We start from the raw sequence: 22,649 nt of genomic DNA, 5'->3' as shown, positions 1-22,649 counted from the left end.
AAAATAAAATTTCTACGATCTGATCGTCGAGGTGAATATTTGAGTTATGAGTTTGGTCTTCATTTGAAACAATGTGGAATAGTTTCGCAACTCATGCCACCTAGAACACCACAGCTTAATGGTGTGTCTGAACATCGTAACCGTACTTTATTAGATATGGTGCGATCTATGATGTCTCTTACTGATTTACCGCTATCGTTTTGGGGTTATGCTTTAGAGACGGCTGCATTCATGTTAAATAGGGCACCATCTAAATCCGTTGAGACAACACCATATGAACTGTGGTTTGGCAAGAAACCGAAGTTGTCGTTTCTTAAAGTTTGGGGTTGCGATGCTTATGTGAAAAAACTTCAACCTGATAAGCTCGAACCCAAATCGTAGAAATGTGTCTTCATATCATACCCAAAGGAGACTGTTGGGTACACCTTCTATCACAGATCCGAAGGCAAGATATTCGTTGCTAAGAATGGATCCTTTCTAGAGAAGGAGTTTCTCTCGAAAGAAGTGAGTGGGAGGAAAGTAGAACTTGATGAGGTAATTGTACCTTCTCCCGAGTTGGAAAGTAGTACATCACAGAAATCAGTTCCAGTGATTCCTACACCAATTAGTGAGGAAGCTAATGATGATGATCATGAAACTTCAGATCAAGTTACTACCGAACCTCGTAGGTCAACCAGAGTATGATCCGCACCAGAGTGGTATGGTGATACGTCTCCAACATATCTATCATTTTTTATTGTTCCATGCTATTATATTATCTGTTTTGGATGTTTAATGGGCTTTAATATGCTCTTTTATATTATTTTTGGGACTAACCTATTAACCAGAGGCCCAGTGCCAGTTTCTGTTTTTTTTGCCTATTTTAGTGTTTTGCAGAAATGGAATACCAAACGGATCCAAACGGAATGAAACCTTAGCGATGATCTTTCTTGGACCGAAAGCAAACCAGAAGACTTGGAGTTGAAGTCCGGAACTCCGCGAGGCGGCCACGAGGCAGGAGGGCGCGCCCAAGGGGGTAGGCACGCCCCCCACCCTCATGGGCCCCACGGAGCTCCACCGACGTACTTCTTTCGCCTATATATACTCGTATACCCTAATAACATCAGAGGGAGCCACGAAAGCACTTCTCCACCGCCGCAACCTACTGTACCCGTGAGATCCCATCTTGGGGCCTTTTCCGGCGATCTGCCGGAGGGGGAATCAATCACGGAGGGCTTCTACATCAACACCATAGCCTCTTCGATGAAGCGTGAGTAGTTTACCACAGACCTTCGGGTCCATAGTTATTAGCTAGATGGCTTCTTCTCTCTCTTTGATTCTCAATACAAAGTTCTCCTCGAAGTTCTTGGAGATCTATTCGATGTAATACTCTTTTGCAGTGTGTTTGCCGAGATCCGATGAATTGTGGATTTATGAACAAGATTATCTATGAATATTTTTTTGGTTCTTCTCTGAATTCTTATATGCATGATTTGATATCTTTGCAAGTCTCTTCGAATTATCGGTTTAGTTTGGCCTACTAGATTGATCTTTCTTGCAATGGGAGAAGTGCTTAGCTTTAGGTTCAATCTTGCGGTGTCCTTTCCCAGTGACAGTAGGGGCAGGAAGGCACATATTGTATTGTTGCCATCGAGGATAAAAAGATGGGGTTTATATCATATTGCTTGAGTTTATCCCTCTACATCATGTCATCTTGCTTAATGTGTTACCCTGTTCTTATGAACTTAATACTCTAGATGCATGCTGGATAGCGGTCGATGTGTGGAGTAATAGTAGTAGATGCAGAATCGTTTCGGTCTACTTGACACAGATGTGATGCCTATATTCATGATCATTGCCTTAGATATTCTCATAACTATGCGCTTTTCTATCAATTGCTCGGTAGTAATTTGTTCACCCACCGTAATACACGCTATCTTGAGAGAAGCCACTAGTGAAACCTATGGCCCCCGGGTCTCTTTCTTACTATATTGCATCTCTTTTATTTACATCGCATCTCATTTACTATTTTGCAATCTTTACTTTCCAATCTATACAACAAAAACACCAAAAATATTTACTTTACTATCTTTATTAGATCTCAGTTTTGCGAGTGACCGTGAAGGGATTGACAACCCCTTTATCGCGTTGGTTGCAAGATCCTTGATTGTTTGTGCAGGTACTAGGTGACTTGTGTGTTGCCTCCTACTGGATTGATACCTTGGTTCTCAAAAACTGAGGGAAATACTTACGCTACTTTGCTGCATCACCCTTTCCCCTTCAAGGGAAAACCAACGCATGCTCAAGAGGTAGCAAGAAGGATTTCTGGCGCCGTTGCCGGGGAGATCTACGCCAAGTCAAGACATACCAAGTACCTATCATAAACTCTTCTCCCTCGCATTACATTATTTGCCATTTGCCTCTCGTTTTCCTCTCCCCCACTTCTAAAACGATTTTCGAAAACATTTGCCTTCTCTTCGCCCCTCTTCCGTTCGCCTCTTTTCGCTTGCTTCTTGTGTTCTTGAGTGATTAGTGTGCCTGTTTGCTTTGATGGCTCTGCCAAAAGACGTTGATCCTCACCTTAGAAGGTTGGAAGAAATTGAAAACAATGTTAGAAGCTTTATGTCTTTGCAATTTGAGCATAATAATTTCTTCAGAAACGAGCTTAAAGAACAAAAAAGTTTTATGGAGTACATGAATAAAGAGCTCGATGATATGTCTAAGGAATTTTATGGTTCGAAATCTCAGTTTGCCCATCTTGAAAATTTAGTAGGCCAAATTTCGGATAAGCAAGCCACCTTAGTTAATAAGATGGCCGCCAAACCGGAAGATCTAGAGGATAATAATGATGAAGATCTAAAAGTGATTGATGTGGCTCCTATTAAATCTTTGTTTTCCAATATGAATCTTGATAAAGATGGGACTGGAGATGAGTCAACTTTAGTTAAAAGGTCTCCCAATGATTCGGAGTTTTTAGATCTTGATGCAAAAATTAATAAAAGTGGGATTGAAGAGGTCAAAACTTTACATAGCAATAAACCCACTATTTTGGATTTCAAGGAATTTAATTATGATAATTTCTCTTTGATAGATTGTATTTCCTTGTTGCAATCCGTGTTAAATTCTCCTCATGCTTATAATCAAAATAAAGCTTTTACTAAACATATCGTTGATTCTTTAATGCAATCCTATGAAGAAAAGCTTGAACTAGAAGTTTCTATCCCTAGAAAACTTTATGATGAGTGGGAACCTACTATTAAAATTAAGATTAAAGATTATGAATATTATGCTTTGTGTGATTTGGGTGCTAGTGTTTCCACGATTCCAAAAACTTTGTGTGATGTGCTAGGTTTCCGTGAATTTGATGATTGTTCTTTAAATTTGCATCTTGCGGATTCCACCATTAAGAAACCTATGGGAAGGATTAATGATGTTATTATTGTTGCAAATAGGAATTATGTGCCCGTAGATTTCATTGTTCTTGATATAGATTGCAATCCTACATGTCCTATTATTCTTGGTAGACCTTTCCTTAGAACGATTGGTGCAATTATTGACATGAAAGAAGGAAATATTAGATTCCAATTTCCGTTAAGGAAAGGCATGGAACACTTTCCTAGGAAGAAAATTAAATTACCTTATGAATCTATTATGAGAGCCACTTATGGATTGCATACTAAAGATGACAATACCTAGATCTATTCTTGTTTCTATGCCTAGCTAGGGGCGTTAAACGATAGCGCTTGTTGGGAGGCAACCCAATTTTTTTTTTTTGATTTTTGTTCCTGTTTAGTCATAAATAATTCATCTATCCTCTGTTTAGATGTGGTTTTATGTTTTAATTAGTTTTTGTGCCAAGTAGAACCTTTGGGAAGACTTGGGTGAAGTCTTTGCGATCTTGCTGTAAAAAACAGAAACTTTTGCGCTCACGAGATTAGCTGCCATTTTTTAGTGGAGAGTGAATTTAGGTTGATTCTTTTTGCAGATGATTAATAGACAAATTCCTCACGTCCACCAATTTATTTCATAATTTTTGGAGTTAAAGAAGTATTCGAATGATACAGATTACTACAGACTGTTCTGTTTTGAAAGATTCTATTTTCCGTGTGTTGTTTGCTTATTTTGATGAATCTATGAGTAGTATCGGGGGGTATGAACCATAGAGAAGTTAGAATACAGTAGGTTTAACACCAATATAAATAAATAATGATTTCGTTACAGTACCTTAAAGTGGTGGTTTATTTTCTTATACTAACGGAGCTCATGAGATTTTCTGTTGAAGTTTTGTGTTGTGAAGTTTTCAAGTTTTTGGGTAAAGATTTGATGGATTTTGGAATAAGGAGTGGCAAGAGACTAAGCTTGGGGATGCCCAAGGCACCCCAAGGTAAAATTCAAGGACAACGAAAAGCCTAAGCTTGGGGATGCCCCGGAAGGCATCCCCTCTTTCGTCTTCGTCTATCGGTAACTTTACTTGAGGCTATATTTTTAGTCACCACATGATATGTGTTTTGTTTGGAGCGTCTTGTATGATTTGATTCTTTGATTTTTAGTTTACCACAATCATCCTTGCTGTACACACCTTTTGGGAGAGACATGCATGAATCGGAATTTATTAGAATACTCTATGTGCTTCACTTATATCTTTTGAGCTAGATAATTTTGCTCTATTGCTTCACTTATATCTTTTTAGAGCACGGTGGTTTTATTTTATAGAAATTATTGATCTCTCATGCTTCACTTATATTATTTTGAGAGTCTTTTAGAACAGCATGGTAATTTGCTTTGGCTATAAAATTAGTCCAAATATGATGGGCATCCAAGATGGGTATAATAAAAACTTTCATATAAAGTGCATTGAATACTATGAGAAGTTGGATGCTTGATGATTGTTTTGAGATATGAAGATGGTGATATTAGAGTCATGCTAGTTGAGTAATTGTGAATTTAAGAAATACTTTTGTTGAGGTTTGCAAGTCCCGTAGCATGCACGTATGGTAACCGTTGTGTAACAAATTTGAAGCATGAGGTGTTTCTTTGATTGTCTTCCTTATGAGTGGCGGTCGGGGACGAGCGATGGTCTTTTCCTATATATCCCCCTAGGAGCATGAGCGTAGTGCTTGGTTTTGATGACTTGTAGATTTTTGCAATAAGTATGTGAGTTCTTTATGACTAATGTTGAGTCCATGGATTATACGCACTCTCACCCTTCCACCATTGCTAGCCTCTCTAGTACCGCGCAACTTTCGCCGGTACCATAAACCCACCATTTACCTTCCTCAAAACAGCCACCATACCTACCTATTATGGCATTTCCATAGCCATTCCGAGATATATTGCCATGCAACTTTCCACCGTTTCGTTTATTATGACACGCTTCATCATTGTCATATTGCCTTGCATGATCATGTAGTTGACATCGTATTTGTGGCAAAGCCACCATTCATAATTTTTCATACATGTCACTCTTGATTCATTGCACATCCCGGTACACCACCGGAGGCATTCATATAGAGTCATATTTTGTTCTAGTATCGAGTTGTAATTCTTGAGTTGTAAGTAAATAGAAGTGTGATGATCATCATTATTAGAGCATTGTCCCGTGTGAGGAAATAAAAAAAGGAAAGAAAGGCCAAAGAAGCCAATGAAAAAAAGGCCAAGGAAGCCAAACAAAAAAATGAGAGAAAAAAAGAGAAGGGACAATGCTACTATCCTTTTTCCACACTTGTGCTTCAAAGTAGCACCATGATCTTCACGATAGAGACTCTCTTATTTTGTCACTTTCATATACTAGTGGGAATTTTCGTTATAGAACTTGGCTTGTATATTCCAACAATGGGCTTCCTCAAAATGCCCTAGGTCTTCGTGAGCAAGCAAGTTGGATGCACACCCACTTAGTTTCCTTTGTTGAGCATTCATACATTTATAGCTCTAGTGCATCTGTTGCATGGCAATCCCTACTCACTCACATTGATATATATTGATGGGCATCTCCATAGCCCATTAATACGCCTAGTTGATGTGAGACCATTTCCTCTTTTTGTCTTGTCCACAACCACCATTCTATTCCACCTATAGTGCTATGTCCATGGCTCACGCTCATGTATTGCGTGAAAGTTGAAAAAGTTTGAGAATACTAAAGTATGAAACAATTGCTCGGCTTGTCATTGGGGTTGTGCATGATTTGAACATTTTGTGTGACCAAGATGGAGCATAGCCAAACTATATGATTTTGTAGGGATGAACTTTCTTTGACCATGTTATTTTGAGAAGACATGATTACTTTGTTAGTATGCTTGAAGTATTATTATTTTTATGTCATTATTAAACTTTTGTCTTGAATCTTTCGGATCTGAACATTCATGCCACAATAAAGAAAATTACATTGATAATTATGTTAGGTAGCATTCCACATCAAAAATTCTGTTTTTATCATTTACCTACTCGAGGACGAGCAGGAATTAAACTTGGGGATGCTTGATACGTCTCCAATGTATCTATAATTTTTGATTGTTCCATGCTATTATATAATCTGTTTTGGATGTTTAATGGGCTTTAATATGCTCTTTTATATTATTTTTGGGACTAACCTATTAACCGGAGGCCCAGTGCCAGTTTCTGTTTTTTGCCTATTTTAGTGTTTTGCAGAAAAGGAATACCAAACGGAATCCAAACGGAATGAAACCTTCGCGATGATCTTTCTTGGACCGAAAGCAAACCAGAAGACTTGGAGTTGAAGTCTGGAACTCCGCGAGGCGGCCACGAGGCAGGAGGTCGCGCCCAGGGGGGTAGGCCCGCCCCCCACCCTCGTGGGCCCCACGGAGCTCCACCGACATACTTCTTTCGCCTATATATACTCTTATACCCTAAAAACATCAGAGGGAGCCACGAAACCACTTTTCCACCGCCGCAACCTTCTGTACCCGTGAGATCCCATCTTGGGGCCTTTTCCGGTGATCTGCCGGAGGGGGAATCAATCACGGAGGGCTTCTACATCAACACCATAGCCTCTCCAATGAAGCGTGAGTAGTTTACCACAGATCTTCGGGTCCATAGTTATTAGCTAGATGGCTTCTTCTCTCTCTTTGATTCTCAATACAAAGTTCTCCTCGATGTTCTTGGAGATCTGTTCGATGTAATACTCTTTTGCGGTGTGTTTGCCGAGATCCGATGAATTGTGGATTTATGAACAAGATTATCTATGAATATTATTTGGTTCTTCTCTGAATTCTAATATGCATGATTTGATATCTTTGCAAGTCTCTTCGAATTATCGGTTTAGTTTGGCCTACTAGATTGATCTTTCTTGCAATGGGAGAAGTGCTTAGCTTTAGGTTCAATCTTGCGGTGTCCTTTCCCAGTGACAGTAGGGGCAGCAAGGCACGTATTGTATTGTTGCCATCGAGGAAAAAAGATGGGGTTTATATCATATTGCTTGAGTTTATCCCTCTACATCATGTCATCTTGCTTAATGCGTTACTCTGTTCTTATGAACTTAATACTCTAGATGCATGCTGGATAGCGGTCGATGTGTGGAGTAATAGTAGTAGATGCAGAATCGTTTCGGTCTACTTGACACGGACGTGATGCCTATATTTATGATCATTGCCTTAGATATTCTCATAACTATGTGCTTTTCTATCAATTGCTCGGCAGTAATTTGTTCACCCACCGTAATACACGCTATCTTGAGAGAAGCCACTAGTGAAACCTATGGCCCCCGGGTCTCTTTCTTATTATATTGCATCTCTTTTATTTATATCGCATCTCGTTTAGTATTTTGGAATCTTTACTTTCCAATCTATATAACAAAAATACCAAAAATATTTACTTTACTATCTTTATTAGATCTCACTTTTGCGAGTGACCGTGAAGGGATTGACAACCCCTTTATCGCGTTGGTTGCAAGGTTCTTGATTGTTTGTGCAGGTACTAGGTAACTTGTGTGTTGTCTCCTACTGGATTGATACCTTAGTTCTAAAAAATTGAGGGAAATACTTACGCTACTTTGCTGCATCACCCTTTCCTCTTCAAGGAAAAACCAACGCATGCTCAAGAGGTAGCATACGGCAATCCTGTTCTGGACGTCATGTTACTAGACCATGACGAACCTACGAACTATGAGGAAGCGATGATGAGCCCATATCCCGCGAAATGGCTAGAGGCCATGAAATCTGAGATGGGATCCACATATGAGAACAAAGTGTGGACTTTGGTTGACTTGCCCGATGATCAGCAAGCCATCGAGAATAAATGGATTTTCAAGAAGAAGACTGACGCTGACGGTAATGTTACTGTCTACAAGGCTCGACTTGTTGAGAAAGGTTTTCGACAAGTACAAGGAGTTGACGACAATGAGACTTTCTCACCCGTAGCGATGCTTAAGTCTATCTGAATCATGTTAGCAATTGCCGCATTTTATGATTATGAAATCTGGCAAATGGATGTCAAAACTGCATTCCTTAATAGATATCTTAAAGAAGAGTTGTATATGATGCAACCAGAAGGTTTTGTCGATCCTAAAGGTGCTAACAAAGTGTGCAAGCTCCAGTGATCCATTTATGGACTGGTGCAAGCCTCTCGGAGTTGGAATATACGCTTTGATAGTGTGATCAAAGCATAAGGTTTTATACAGACTTTTGGAGAAGCATGTATTTAGAAGAAAGTGAGTGGGAGCTCTTTAGCATTTCTAATATTATATGCGGATGACATATTGTTGATTGGAAATGATACAGAATTTCTGGATAGCATAAAAGGATACTTGAATAAGAATTTTTCAATGAAAGACCTCGGTGAAGCTGCTTATATATTGGGCATCAAGATCTATAGAGATAGATCAATACGCTTAATTGGACTTTCACAAAGCACATACCTTGATAAATTTTTTAAGAAGTTCAAAATGGATCAGTCAAAGAAAGGGTTCTTACCTGTGTTACAAGGTGTGAAGTTGAGTGAGACTCAATGCCCAACCACTACAAAAGATAGAGAGAAAATTAAAGTCATTCCCTATGCTTCAGCCATAGGTTCTATCATGTATGCAATGTTGTGTACCAGACCTGATGTGTGCCTTGCTATAAGTACAGTAGGGAGGTACCAAAGTAATCCGGGAGTGGGTCACTGGACAGCGGTCAAGAACATCCTGAAATACCTGAAAAGGAAAAAGCATATGTTTCTCGTTTATGGAAGTGAAAAAGAGCTCGTCGTAAATGGTTACGTCGATGCAAGCTTTGACTCTGATCCGGATGACTCTAAGTCGCAAACCGGATACGTATTTATATTGAATGGTGGAGCTGTCAGTTGGTGCAGTTCCAAGCATAGCGCTACGCGTGAAGCGGAGTACATAGCTGCTTCGGAAGCAGCAAATGAAGGAGTCTGGATGAAGGAGTTCATATTTGATCTAGGTGTTATACCTAGTGCATCGGGTCCAATGAAAATCTTTTGTGACAATACTAGAGCAATTGACTTGGCGAAGGAATCCAGATTTCACAAGAGAACGAAGCACATCAAGAGACGCTTCAATTCCATCCACGATCTAGTCAAGGAGGGAGACATAGAAGTTTGCAAAATACATACGGATCGGAATGTTGCAGACCCGTTGACTAAGCCTCTTCCACGAGCAAAACATGATCAGCACCAAAACTCAATGGGTGTTAGAATCATTACTACGTAATCTAGATTATTGACTCTAGTGCAAGTGGGAGACTGAAGGAAATATGCCCTAGAGGCAATAATAAAGTTGTTATTTATATTTCCTTATGTCATGATAAATGTTTATTATTCATGCTAGAATTGTATTAACCAGAAACTTAGTACATGTGTGAATACATAAACAAACAGAGTGTCCCTAGTATGCCTCTACTTGACTAGCTCGTTAATCAAAGATGGTTAAGTTTCCTAACCATAGACATGTGTTGTCATTTGATAAACGATATCACATCATTAGAGAATGATGTGATGGACAAGCCCCATCCGTTAGCTTAGCATAATGATCGTTTAGTTTTATTGCTATTGCTTTCTTCATGACTTATACATGTTCCTCTAACTATGAGATTATGCAACTCCCGAATACCAGAGGAACACCTTGTGTGCTATCAAACGTCACAACGTAACTGGGTGATTATAAAGATGCTCTACAGGTGTCTCCGAAGGTGTTTGTTGAGTTGGCATAGATCGAGATTAGGATTTGTCACTCCGTGTATCAGAGAGGTATCTCTGGGCCCTCTCGGTAATGCACATCACTATAAGCCTTGCAAGCAATGTGACTAATGAGTTAGTTGCGGGATGATGCATTACGGAACGAGTAAAGAGACTTGCCGGTAACGAGATTGAACTAGGTATAAGGATACCGACGATCGAATCTCGGGCAAGTAACATACCGATGACAAAGGCAACAACGTATGTTGTTATGCGGTTTGACCGATAAAGATCTTCGTAGAATATGTAGGAGCCAATATGAGCATCTAGGTTCCGCTATTGGTTATTGACCGGAGATGTGTCTCGGTCATGTCTACATAGTTCTCGAACCCGTAGGGTCCGCACTCTTAACGTTCGATGACGATTTGTATTATGAGTTATGTGATTTGATGACCGAAGTTTGTTCGAAGTCCCGGATAAGATCACAGACTTGACGAGGAGTCTCGAAATGGTCAAGAGGTAAATATTCATATATTGGAAGGTTATATTCGGACACCGGAATGGTTTCAGGAAGTATCGGATAAGTTTGGGAGTACGGGGAGGTTACCGGAATCCCCCGGGGAAGTATTGGGCCTTAATGGGCTTTAGTGGAAAGGAGAGAACGGCCACAAGGGGAGGCAGCGCCCCCCTGGCAATTCTGAATTGGACTAGGGAGGGGGCGGCGCCCCCCTCTTTCCTTCTCCCTCTCTTCGTCCTTCCCTCTCTCCCCCTATTGGAAAGGAAGGGGACTCCAACTAGGATTGCGAATCCTAGTTGGACTCCCCTATGGCGCGCACCCCCCTTGGCCGGCCTCCTCCTCCCCACCTCCTTTATATACGTGGGAGGGGGCTACCCCAAAGACACACCAAGTCTTCTCTTAGCCGTGTGCGGTGCCCCCCTCCACAGTTACACACCTTGGTCATATCGTCGTAGTGCTTAGGCGAAGCCCTGCGCCGGTAACTTCATCATCACCATCGCCACGCCGTCGTACTGGCAAAACTCTCCCTCGTCCTCAACTGGATCAAGAGCTCGAGGGACTTCATCGTGCTGAACGTGTGCTGAACACGGAGGTGCCGTACGTTCGGTGCTTGGATCGGTTGGATCGCGAAGACGTTCGAGTACATCAACCGCGTTACTAAACGCTTCCACTTTCGGTCTACGAGGGTACATGGACACACTCTTCCCGCTCGTTGCTATGCTTCTCCTAGATAGATCTTGCGTGATCGTAGGATTTTTTTGAAATACTACGTTCCCCAACAGGTTTTACGGTCGACAAGGGGGTTGCGGAGCCCGTCTATAGATGCTCTAATAAGATTCTTTTATAGGAAAGACTCTCCATCACTCGATGGATCACATCGCATGCGTCCCCCGTCTTCCCTACACGACACGTGTTCAAGTGGGGCATGCCCATCGCCTCCTCCCTATGTTATTTCTTTCGCCCAACTCTCCTCCACATGTTTCTTCCTCCCTCATTCTCATCTCTCCTTCATTACGAAGAGGGCTCCCATGGTAGCGCGCCTCTAGACCCTTTCTCTCCACCACTCACTCGATCCCACTACCCTCCCAGAACTCGCCAGTTCGCCATGGTCCACCAATGGCTCCTTTGCACAGGCACTCAAGCTCCATGTCTTCAACACTGCGAGCGTCACCGGTGGCCCCAACGTTGATTGGTGTGAGCATCGCGTTGCGACCATCCATTCCAACGTCGGTGGCACACTCAGATCATGAGCGGTGTTTGCAGAGGGAGTTGCAGATGACTGCAACGTGGTCCATATTGTAATGGGTGACCAAGGGCTTAGCCCATGTGCATACGGTTACCGTAACATGATCAATGTTGCAATGAGTGACCGCAACATGGTACATGTTGCAATGGTTAACCAAAGACTCAACCCACATGTACGCGGTTACCGCAATATGATCCATGTTGCAATGGGTGACCGCGACATGGTACATATTGCAATGGTTGAACAAAGACTACGTACGCCACACAACCTGAAGGTGACCGCAACATGGTCCATGTTGCAATGGGTAACTGCAACATGGTCGGTGTTGCGGTGATTTAATAGGCCACATGGGACAGATCGAATGGTTGCCGACCTGGTCCATCTTTACAAAATATCAGACAAGTGATGTATAGCATCATTCGTTTTTTATGCTCCTCATGTATAAGAAAAATGACCCGACCGATATATTTTTCCTCTTATATAAAGTATTCATCCAGTGCACGGCTGCGTGACTCCTTACAAAATTTTAAAGGACATTATCTCTAATGAGATGGAGAAATTTTCTCCACAAAGAATTGGAGAAACCATTGCTCGAATGTTGGATCATGACGTGTCGACAATTGGCACCGGTTAACCACTTATTAATCTAGCCCTTGCACTAACAATCTGCCCAACTTGCGTGTCCACTGAGATAAGTGCATACGTGAGTATACCTAACATATATGGGACCATGGAATTTGGAGATCGATGAGACGATGACATGGCCATATATCTGACATAGATTTATGATCCCGGGATATTCTAAAAGCCCCGGCACCATAGAGAAAGCCTAATCACTTCACTTTCAAGGCGGAAATTAAAACTAAAACGTACAGAAAAGCTAGTGCACCCAAAAAAACCAACTGGTGGTGTTGTAATCATGAGCAAGATTAAGTGAACGGGCTTAAATCAATAGGAAACGACAAGTTATGATTGATTATACGGCCGCAACAAAGGTAACATTCACCCTAAGAAAAACAAAGGTACTCCCTCTTTTCACTTTTATAAAGCCTTGAAAACATTTCAGACAGGGTGCAAAGTAGCTCATTTTCAGTTGTCTGAAACGACTTATAAAAATGAGCGGAGGGAGTAATATTCTCTCTTTAATCATCTCGTTCTTCCCTTTCTCTTGGGGGCCATGAAGTTAAAAGAGTAGACGTTACGTACGGGTGAGCTGCATGATTCCATCTCCAAGATCCGAGGCATGTATGCTCTGTACATGTAAGACAAGAGAACCGCATATGTCAGACTTATGTAGGCAATCTCAACGATCTCGGTAGGTATACAAGCTGTACATTGCTTATTATGTACGGAATGAATCTGTTGTGTTCTCCTTGGTATATCCAAGTTGACAAGTGTGTGCGCGCGCTTCATGCCAACACAGATCGATACAAACCGCATGATAAATTAATACACAAATCAACCAATTTACTAGTAGGATTATGTATTTTCACAAGCATACGCACACTTGTGAAATGAAACAATTTAGCATGCATGCACCTCGGCCGAACAACATCCATGCAAATGTGCAAAATTCTATCATTTCAGCTCATATGCATGATATCATCTTGATATGACAGATACAAGTTGGGGGGCTTCAAAGCCCTTCTTTTTATCTCGTCTCCTCGCTCTCTATCGAGAGATTATCACAAACGAGGAAAATTACAAGCAGAGCATGCAGGTAGCTAGAAAAACTCGAGACCCACATGACAGTGAAACAATCGACCGATGCCACGTATTTATATAGCTTTAGGATTCGCGCCCATGCACCCGTACCCTCGCACCACCGCGGCGTATGGCGGAAGCGGCCGGGGCTGGCGCGCGGCGCGTCTGGATCTAGCCACGGCGGCGGGTGCAGTTGTCGGGCGTGGTCGACTGCTGCATCCGGAGCTGCTCGTAGAACCTCTTGATGAAGCTGTCGGCCTCGGCGTCCACGCGCTCGTCGACGCCCTCCGGCTCGACGGGGAACGGCGAGTCGGTGACGCGCAGCTGGCGCGCCCCGGCCGGGCAGCGCCCCAGGCTGAGCGCCAGCATGGGCGACGGCGTGGCCCGGGACACCCCCGGCGTGTCCCCGGCAGCGTGCGCGTTCATCATCTCGAAGGCGGCCGCCACGGTGGCAGCGTCCAGCCCGCCGTAGTTTCTGCCCCGGCCGCGGCCGCGGCCGATCTTGAAGGGGAAGACCGCCTGCTCGTACACCGGCGTGGTCTCACAGCTGAACTCGACGTCCCTGGGGTCGTGCTGGTACATGGAGAGCGCGGACGGGGAGGCGCCGGCCGCGGCCGCGGCGCCGAAGCGGTGGCCCCCGGCGAGCGGCTGGTGCGCGAGGAGGTCCCGGAAGTGCCTGCCGGCGAGCTTGCCGCGGCCGAGCAGCAGGTGGAGGTCCATCATGAGGCGCTTGCGGCAGAGGCCACGGCGCAGCATGTGGTAGACGGCGCGCAGCACGTGGAGCAGGCGCCTCCCGAGCCCGGGCTCCACGCCTCCCCCTCCGGGCGACGACCCGCCACCCCCGCCGCTGCCGGCCGGCTGGATCCTCCTGTCGGTCGCCATGGCCACCACCGCGTGAACCGTGGCAATGCAGAGAAGAGAGAGATCACCGTCGAGCCCGCTGCGTGTCGCGTCACCGAGATCGAGGAGCGGAGCTGGCTTTGGTGGCTTCGCTTTGCTTTGGGGTGGAGAGTGGAACAACTTTTGCTCTCAGTGCTTTGCTTGGCTAGGTGGTGAATGGAACGAATGGGAAGCGGAGGCCGGGCCCGTATTTAAAGGCCCGGGCGCGCGAGGAGGAGGAGGGAGGCGTGGGTGCGGCGCGGGGCCCGCGGCTGGATGGGACTTAAGAATTAAGCAACGAAGAGGAGCGTAACGTTGGGTGTGAGGCGTGCGCTGTGGCTAAGCTAAGCTAAAGCCAAGCACTGTTTGAACCGCCATTGTCCCGTAGTGACCACCGATGACGATGATGATGATGATGTTGAGTACGTGGTGACCAGCCTTGGTTAGGGTTAGGCGGTTAGCTAGCCAGCTAACCAACCCAGCCGCAAAACGATATATCTCTTCGTGTCTAAGAAACTACTCCGTACTAAGTTGTGATCTTGCACGGCAGCACCGTGAGCTCCTTGAATTTTCTACCATTATTTTTCAACAGAAAGGCGCTTGCGTGCACCGTTCATGGAAAGTTACCGGTTATTCCATATTTTATATGTCGCAATTATGTGGGAAACGGTGTGCTTTTTACGGACCGTATGGAAAGGTGCCAATAATTTACGTGGAAAAGCCAAGCGAGGAGAGATTATGTTACTGATAAATAGCGTTTTGAGGCGCCTTCCGGGAAGCTTCCAGACAAACAGTAGGCACGTAGTAGTAGGCGGTGCTTTGCAAGTTGCGAGCTAGCTTTGGTCCCGTGCATGCGTGCATGGGTTCGTTCCACGTTGGCACAGGGAATATGCAATGCATCATCGTGCATGGACGGAGGAGCCCCTGCCATTTCAGGGTTCCAGTTTTTTGTTTTTGTTTTTTGAGGGGTAAACATTTTTAGAACAACCTTTTTCACCACTGCTCTCCGGGGCATGAACAGCTTGCGATCAGCTGGTGAGCACTACGTGCCCTCCAAAAGTTATTGAGACTTGTTCAGAATCGTTGCCCTAGTTTCACCCCCTCTAAAAGCTCAGGCTTGCAATCCCATCCTATATTATCAGATATCAGGTCAGATAAAGAAAGCAGGAGGAGGTGACTGAGGTGGCTACACCTATATGTACAGGTTAGTAGTACAAAGTTACATGTCTTTCACCGTGCGACAGCTAGCTAGCTGGTGAGCACTAACTAGCTAGCTAGCCAGCCTACAAGGTTATCGGTCACTGTATCACGCTGCAATTGGCAACCTGCTTGGGAAAGAAGATGTTTTTCTTCCCCGTTCCAGAAGAACGAAGAAGCTTACTTAGGGGGTGTTTGGTTCAGAAGTCTTAGGACTTTTTCTAGTCCCAGGGACTAATGAAAAAAGACTCTCTAGTCCCTGTAGAAAAAGTCCCTCCCGTTTGGTTCCTAGGGACTTTTTCTAGTCTCTGGCACTAAAAAGTCCCTAAACCAAACACCCCCTTACTGTACCTAGCAACCCTAATTGCGGCGGCCGGCAGCAAATAATTAACGTGAAGCGCATGCAGGTTCAATGCGTCAAGAAAGCCGCAGCCTAAAAGGATAATTACGTGCCCTCATCTGCACCGAGGAAAGCAGAGAAAGCCGGCGCTGCTGCCAGGAACAAACGCCAGGAGATTAACGTGCCTGCTTTGGCTTCGGCTTTGGCTTTGGCTTGGCCAGCTCGAAAAAGCGCTTTGATACGCTGCCAAATTACCGCCGGGATACGGCGCTTAATTTATGAGCTCCACACACATGCACGGCATGGCATTCATGGTAAAGAATGGGTTCATGTGTCTCGGTCAGGAAAGAACCAGCAGGCGCCCTGAAACTAAATTAAAGTCCGTACTCCACATCAAACAAGTCGATTAGCTCTACTAGTTAATGGCATAACACAGGTGTACGTGGTTAGTATAATGTGATCAACAACTGTACTCACAAGCCGATAAGACCAGGATATACAACGGGATCGTACCGTACAAAAGCATGCCGATACACGGAGGATTGGGCGCTTAACTAAATGACCACTTTAAGGAAGCAAAAGAAAGGAGGAAAGAAAATGTAAACTGTGCTAGGGGCACAGAGAGAGCTAAGCTTGGGCTCGTGTATGCCAAAATATAAACAGGCTGTCGAAAATGTGAAGCGAAAGAAAGAAAGAGGGGTGGTGTGCAGGGCCTGGTTTCATGGAAGCTTCCCTCGCAGGAACACTCTGGATAATTTTGAGTTCATTGTTAACTATGGTTTTCCTTTCTTCGATTTGAGCTGGACCAGAAAGTGGTCACAGTGCGCACATTGCTTGCATTTTCGGTTCGCTCCATGCATCCTGACGAATAATACAGATCTGAAAATGCCAGTGGTTCACTTATTAAGCAAATGCCAACCCTTTTGCTTAATATAAGTATATAATACGTGTGTGCATACAGAAATTGCGTCAACAAATGCTCCTAGAAGAACACAGCGAGGACGATCGCTCACGAGAACTCGGGCACCTTTTTCTCTCGTTCCCGGACAAAAGGAAAGGAGAGAGGCCATAATTCCCGGGGCGGAGAAAAGCTAGGTCACGAATTCCTTGGCGTGCAAGTGAGGAATTTAATTAGTTAGCTAGTACGTATTTCTTCATCTTCTTCCTTTGACTAAAGCTGGCACTCATGAGCTCGGAGCTCAAAGATGCATGGATACGCCGCTGCTTGTTCATGCAACTCATGTGCTCACTTTTTTCCTGGCCAATGGAGCCCACTGCATTGAGTGTATGCTAAGGAATGCATGGTCCGCGAGAGCCTTTTGAACAAGCGGTAAATTATGACCGGGCCGAAGCCTAACTGAAATGCCATGAACCACAGGGCTAAAGCTTACCAAGACAGAGTAATCGGTGATGGACGGTGAACAGAAATCCAGATGATCAGTTTCTTTTTTTTTTTTGCGACCGAAGCAGGAGACGTCGGGGATTATTGATGTGGTACCCCCGCGGCCTCTCGGTGCGCCAAGCAAGTGGGCTCGTGCTCACCAACATGCCTCTGGTGGAGGTGGAGATGAAGAAGAATGGGGGCAGCTCCGTCGAACACATGAACAAAGGCAACACTTGTTTAACCACTTTGGGCCCTTCGTCGAACCGGGCTCCCCCTGCCTTTTCTTCCTTGATGTGCTTTTCATTGCTGATCGGTCGCTAGTGCGCTGTATTACTTGTTAGTGCTAGTACCTAGCTAGCTAGATTCCATAATCCATGCATGCACCCAAAGGCAATGATTTTAATTGTGTTTGCAGAAATTCAAAAGAAAATGAAAAATCTGTCAAGAAGGACGTACCTAAAAGTCCTGCAATGCTAGAACAACATTGGCGGGGCAAATGACAAACTCATAATGATCTTCTCCATACGCCATTTGATTTGGTCGCGCCTATATGAATCGGTAACTAACAAAGCGTCACGCAACCGCCTTTTCGCGGTAATTTGAAGCTTTGACAGCCGTCAACGGCGAGACATTTTCCTCCGCATTCGGACCTTTCTAAAGTTGGTCCAAGTAAAACAGAGCGGAGGGGAGATCGACGGAGCCGCCGCCGCCGTCGGTTTTTCCACGGACAGACTTTCCATTCCATGGAAAACTACGAAACAACGGGCTCGGCTTTTGTCATCCCCTCCACTAATAAGAAAATTCAAAAGAACGCAAGCAGCATGCCCAAACCGGTAGCTTCACTGCTAAGGATACCCCTCTCCCTCCTGCGTGCGTTAGGCGGAGCAAGTTGACCTATTGCATGAGCCCAATGTGCTGCTGAAACCACGGCATCCGGCTTACAGAATTGGGTGCAAAATCAGCTGTGTGGCCTATCCATGGCGGCAATGCCCTTTAGTGGCAGTGTGGGTGTAGTGTAGTAGATAGAATAACCTCCATGGCCAGCTAGGGTTTGCTCTTTTTCTATAGTAGTATATATTTGCAACAAGTAGAGTATATCCCAGTGCACTTTGCTTTCTGTCTCGCTTTGCCCCGTTTGGGAGTAAACTAGTCCCATGAAATCAGGCCTGTATATCTCCTGTGTTTTGCTCGATCGATCTCTCGGCTTATCATAATCAGGAAGGGCTCCTACTGCTCCCTCCAGCCTGGGTTCGCCGGCGGCGCGACGCCGTATCTAATCGAGATTTCACGGCGAAATGAAGGGAAAAATTGCATTCTCGGTACTTTTCTTTGTGGTTCGCTCAGACTTGAAAGCCATAGCTATAATGCTGTGCGGTGATTCAGTAATTATTGGTAGCTGTAGCTCAACAGTTCAGATCACCAGGTGCTTTCTACTCGAAAGAAATGGATTATGCGTGAGAAAAGACACGCCATCGGTACTCTGAATGTGTGTAGCTTGTCTTGGTCAGACGATAATGGCAATAGATCAACTAAGTGGGAATCAAACGTGGTGCTTAGCTCCTCTTAATCATGGATCGTCCGTAGTCCTTGCGGTGTCAGCCTCGGCCAGGGCAGGGAAAGGGAGAAAAGAGCAAGGCGACACCAGAAACGTCCTGAAAAGGGCGGAAGAAAGGCGAGCCCGCCATGGATGGACAGCTTTGCAGCAGCTCCAATAATGGAGGTGGTGGTTTCAGATCTCGCGGGCGCTGCAATGCCGCCCGCCTTCACGTGCGCGTACGCGTTCCGCACCACGGAAAAGACGAAGAGGAAGAAAAGAAGACGAGAGAGGGGCGGGTCGCCGTGGCGCGCGGCAAAGCCAAATGCGGCCGGCGTGTACTGGCCGGTACTCTTTCATCTTCTTCTCCGTCGTCTTTCCGACAGACGCAAGAGGGAGGGCCATGGTTCGTCACGTCCCAGGGTTCTTCGCCGTGCGGTACGGCGACGGTATCGTCTCTGGCATCGGCGAATATTCCGCCGGTGCCGACCGGTGTCTATCCATGGGCCAATCGCGCAGTAGGCAGGCAAACGTGTCCAAGGAGGGAGAAAATATCGGTACCCGGAGAAAGAACGAGAAAACTAAAGAAAACGTTAGCGCATTGGACTCGAAATCCAAATTGTGCTAGCTCACGAAGAAAAAACAGAATATAACAGAGAAATATTGGTCATGAATGATTGGTAAAAAGACTCTAAATCCTAGGAGTACTTACTGAAAAAGTCCAAACGAGACCTTGAACTTGTAGATGAAACTAAATCAAACCTTAAATTTTTAATCCGCACACCGAACTTTTTGAACTCGGACTATTTTGAACCTTAAGCTCATTCCCAAAGGACGGGGCGTCAAGCCGTTGGCTGGGAGCCCGCCCGGGTTCGAGTGTCGGCTCTAACACGCGATGCTCGAAGAGTTTCTCCTATAAAAAAAAGCCAACAAGGGGCTCTTGGGTTGGTCTCTTTTTTTAAGCTCATTCCCATAAAGGGATTGCTGACGTGCCATGTCGATCGTTGGCTGCTACCTGACTCGACTGGGCCGGCCTACCGGATGCGAAGTGTTTTTTTTTGCGTGCGACATAAAAAATACAGAAAATGGGGGGAAACACAAAGGATCGAACATGCTACCTGGCGATGCAGAGTTTCTCCTCATAACTGTTGGCCAAATAAGCTGTGGGTCTGGCGCAGACGCGTCGGGTGCGTGGGTGCGCGCGCACCGGTCGTGTCGGACGCGTCGGGTCCGCGGCATAGGTGTGTGTGTGTGGTGCATGGGTGCTCGTGTGTGCGTGCAGGTGATGCACCGTAGAGCTAGGAGTCCGTTCGCGAGCGTGATCGGGTCAGACCTGTGCGGGCTCGGCGCGACCCAGGCGCGTGCGTGCGCGTCGTGCCCAGCACCAGCCCAGGGTATAGGAGCACCTTCGGGGCTCGTTGTAACAGCGGGGAGTCGAGTTTGTTGCTCGGGGAAAAGACCATTTGTGCGGTGGCGTTCGTGCGCCAAAACTCTCGCCTTGTCCACTATGTCCCCCTCCTTCCTCCTTCTTCTTCCTTTGATCGTTCGAGCGAGAGTACAGAGAGAGAGAGAGAGCAAGAGAGGAGCCAGGGCTAGCTAGGGTTAGGGCTAGGGTTACAAGAATTGGCATCAGAGCTCGATTTCGGAGGTGATCACCGGCGGCAATGGCGATTGTACCACACGGCGGAGGTGCGGGCTCAGTGTCGATGCCGATGCCGATGCCCACGCCGGACAACTATACGGTGTGGCCGATCAAGGCGCAGGCGATCCTCGATGCCCACACTCTATGGGAGGCGGTGGCGTAGGTGGGCGACGCGGCGGTGAACGGGAAGAAGTGCAAGACGGCGGGCGCGATGATCCTCGGTGGGCTGCCGGAGGACGTGCTGCTGCAGGTGGCGACGAAGCTCACCGCCAGGGAGGTATGGGACTCCTTGAAGGTGCGCTTCATCGGCGCCAATCGGGTGCGGGCAGCCCGGCTGGCAACGCTCCGCGGCGAGTTCGATCGCCTGAAGATGGCGGACGGGGAGGCTCTGGACGCATACGTCGGCAGGTTGGGCGCAATGACGGCACGCTACGCGAGCTTGGGGGAGACGCTGGGTGACGCGGCGCTCGTGAAGAAGCTGCTGGACACCGTTCCTGACCGCGTGTTTCTCGTCGTCGCCGGGATCGAACAATTCTACAATGTCGACGAGGCTCTTGGGCGGCTGCGTGCGTTCGACGAGCGGACGCGGCGCCGTGGACAAGACAGCGGCGAGCGCGAGGGAGATCAGCTGCTCTTGACGATGGCGCAATGGCGGGCGCGGGAGCGGGAGCAGGGCGACGACGACTGCGGGAGCGTGGCGTCGGGCAACGGCGACAACAGGTGCGGCCGCTGCTACAAGTGCGGCGAGCGCGGCCACTTCAAGAGGGAGTGCCCCCAGCTGCGGAAGGAGCCAGCGGCGGAGCGCGCGTTGCTAACGGACACCGGTGTCGAGGACGACGGCCTCCTCTGAGCCACGGCTTAGGGGGAGAGTGTTGGCCAAATAAGCTGTGGGTCTGGCGCGGACGCGTCGGGTGCGTGGGTGCACGCGCACTGGGCGTGTCGGACGCGTCGGGTCCGCGGCATAGGTGTGTGTGTGGTGCATGGGTGCGCGTGTGTGCGTGCAGGTGATGCAGCGTAGAACTATGAGTCTGTTGGCGAGTCGGGGCGGTGTGATCGGGTCAAACCTATGAGGGCTCGACGCGACCCAGGCGCGTCGTGGGCGCGGCCAGAGCGGGCCAGGTCGTGACCTGACTGGGTGGGGGTCGTGCCCAGCGCGAGCCCAAGGTATAAGAGCACCTACGGGGCTCGTTGTAACAGCGGGGAGTTGAGTTTGTTGCTCGGGGAAAAGACCGTTCGTGCGGTAGCGTTCGGGTGCCGAAAACTCTCGCCGTGTCCATTGTGTCCTCCTCCTTCGTCCCTCTTCTTCCTCTGATCGTTCGAGCGAGAGTAGAGAGAGAGAAAGAGAGAAAGAGAGAAAGAGAGAGAGAGAGAGCAAGAGAGGAGCCAGGGCTAGCTAGGGTTGGGGCTAGGGTTACAACAATAACCACCCTTAACTGAGTGTTGTTAGTGATAAAAAGAAGCGCAAAATTATTTAACAACAAATAGCAGTGTCGAGATTTGAACAACAAAACAAATTTTGAACTCAATATTTTTTAAAGTGTCAACAGTTTTTGAAAAAACAGCGAACAGTTTTTTTGAAAACATGAATAATTTTGAAACCTAAACAAAATTATAAAGTGTGATTTGTTTTCTCAAAATTTGTTCTCATTCTTAAACTTTTCAGAAAGTGTTCGCACTTTAATATTTCGTTCAGATTTCAAAATGTGTTCCCTTTTTTAAAAAGTTTTTGTTAAAAAAACATGTTTTAAAAAAGTGTTCGCACTTTAAAATTTTGTTCAGAATTCAAAATTAGTTCTCATTTTTCAAAAGAAATGTTTACGTTTCACAAACATGCGTGATGTGAAAAATTGTTCGCACTTTAAAAATATGTTCAGGTTTCAAAAACTGTTCATTTTCACAAAGAAATGTTCATTTTTTTTCTGAAAGTGTTCGGGCTGAAAAGAGTGTTCAGAAATTTCAATAATGTTTCACTTTTTGAAATTTTGTTGTGTTTTAAAACATGTTCGCAATTCCAAAAATTGTTCACATTTTTTCAAGAAATGTTTGGAATTTTGAAAATTGTTTTTTTGGTTTTAAGAATATTAGGATTTCGAAAT

General features: G+C 45.8%; 2 protein-coding genes across 2 annotated transcripts; one reads left to right on the top strand and one right to left on the bottom strand.

Annotated features, from left to right (window-relative positions):
• Positions 1-13,437: 13,437 nt before the first annotated feature.
• LOC109739162 (uncharacterized) lies at positions 13,438-14,649 on the bottom strand. Its single transcript, XM_020298249.3, has one exon. The coding sequence runs from the start codon at positions 14,457-14,459 to the stop codon at positions 13,749-13,751; it is 711 nt and encodes a 236-aa protein (XP_020153838.1). The 5' UTR covers positions 14,460-14,649; the 3' UTR covers positions 13,438-13,748.
• A 4,415-nt stretch (positions 14,650-19,064) lies between these two features.
• LOC141042755 (uncharacterized) lies at positions 19,065-21,403 on the top strand. Its single transcript, XM_073511637.1, has 2 exons — positions 19,065-19,259; positions 20,717-21,403. The coding sequence occupies exons 1-2, from the start codon at positions 19,065-19,067 to the stop codon at positions 21,401-21,403; spliced, it is 882 nt and encodes a 293-aa protein (XP_073367738.1).
• Positions 21,404-22,649: the final 1,246 nt, after the last annotated feature.

The sequence above is a fragment of the Aegilops tauschii genome, chromosome 3 (assembly GCF_002575655.3).
Source record: "Aegilops tauschii subsp. strangulata cultivar AL8/78 chromosome 3, Aet v6.0, whole genome shotgun sequence".
Classification (NCBI taxonomy): domain Eukaryota; kingdom Viridiplantae; phylum Streptophyta; class Magnoliopsida; order Poales; family Poaceae; genus Aegilops; species Aegilops tauschii.
This window is presented reverse-complemented; position numbering and strand designations above follow the sequence as displayed.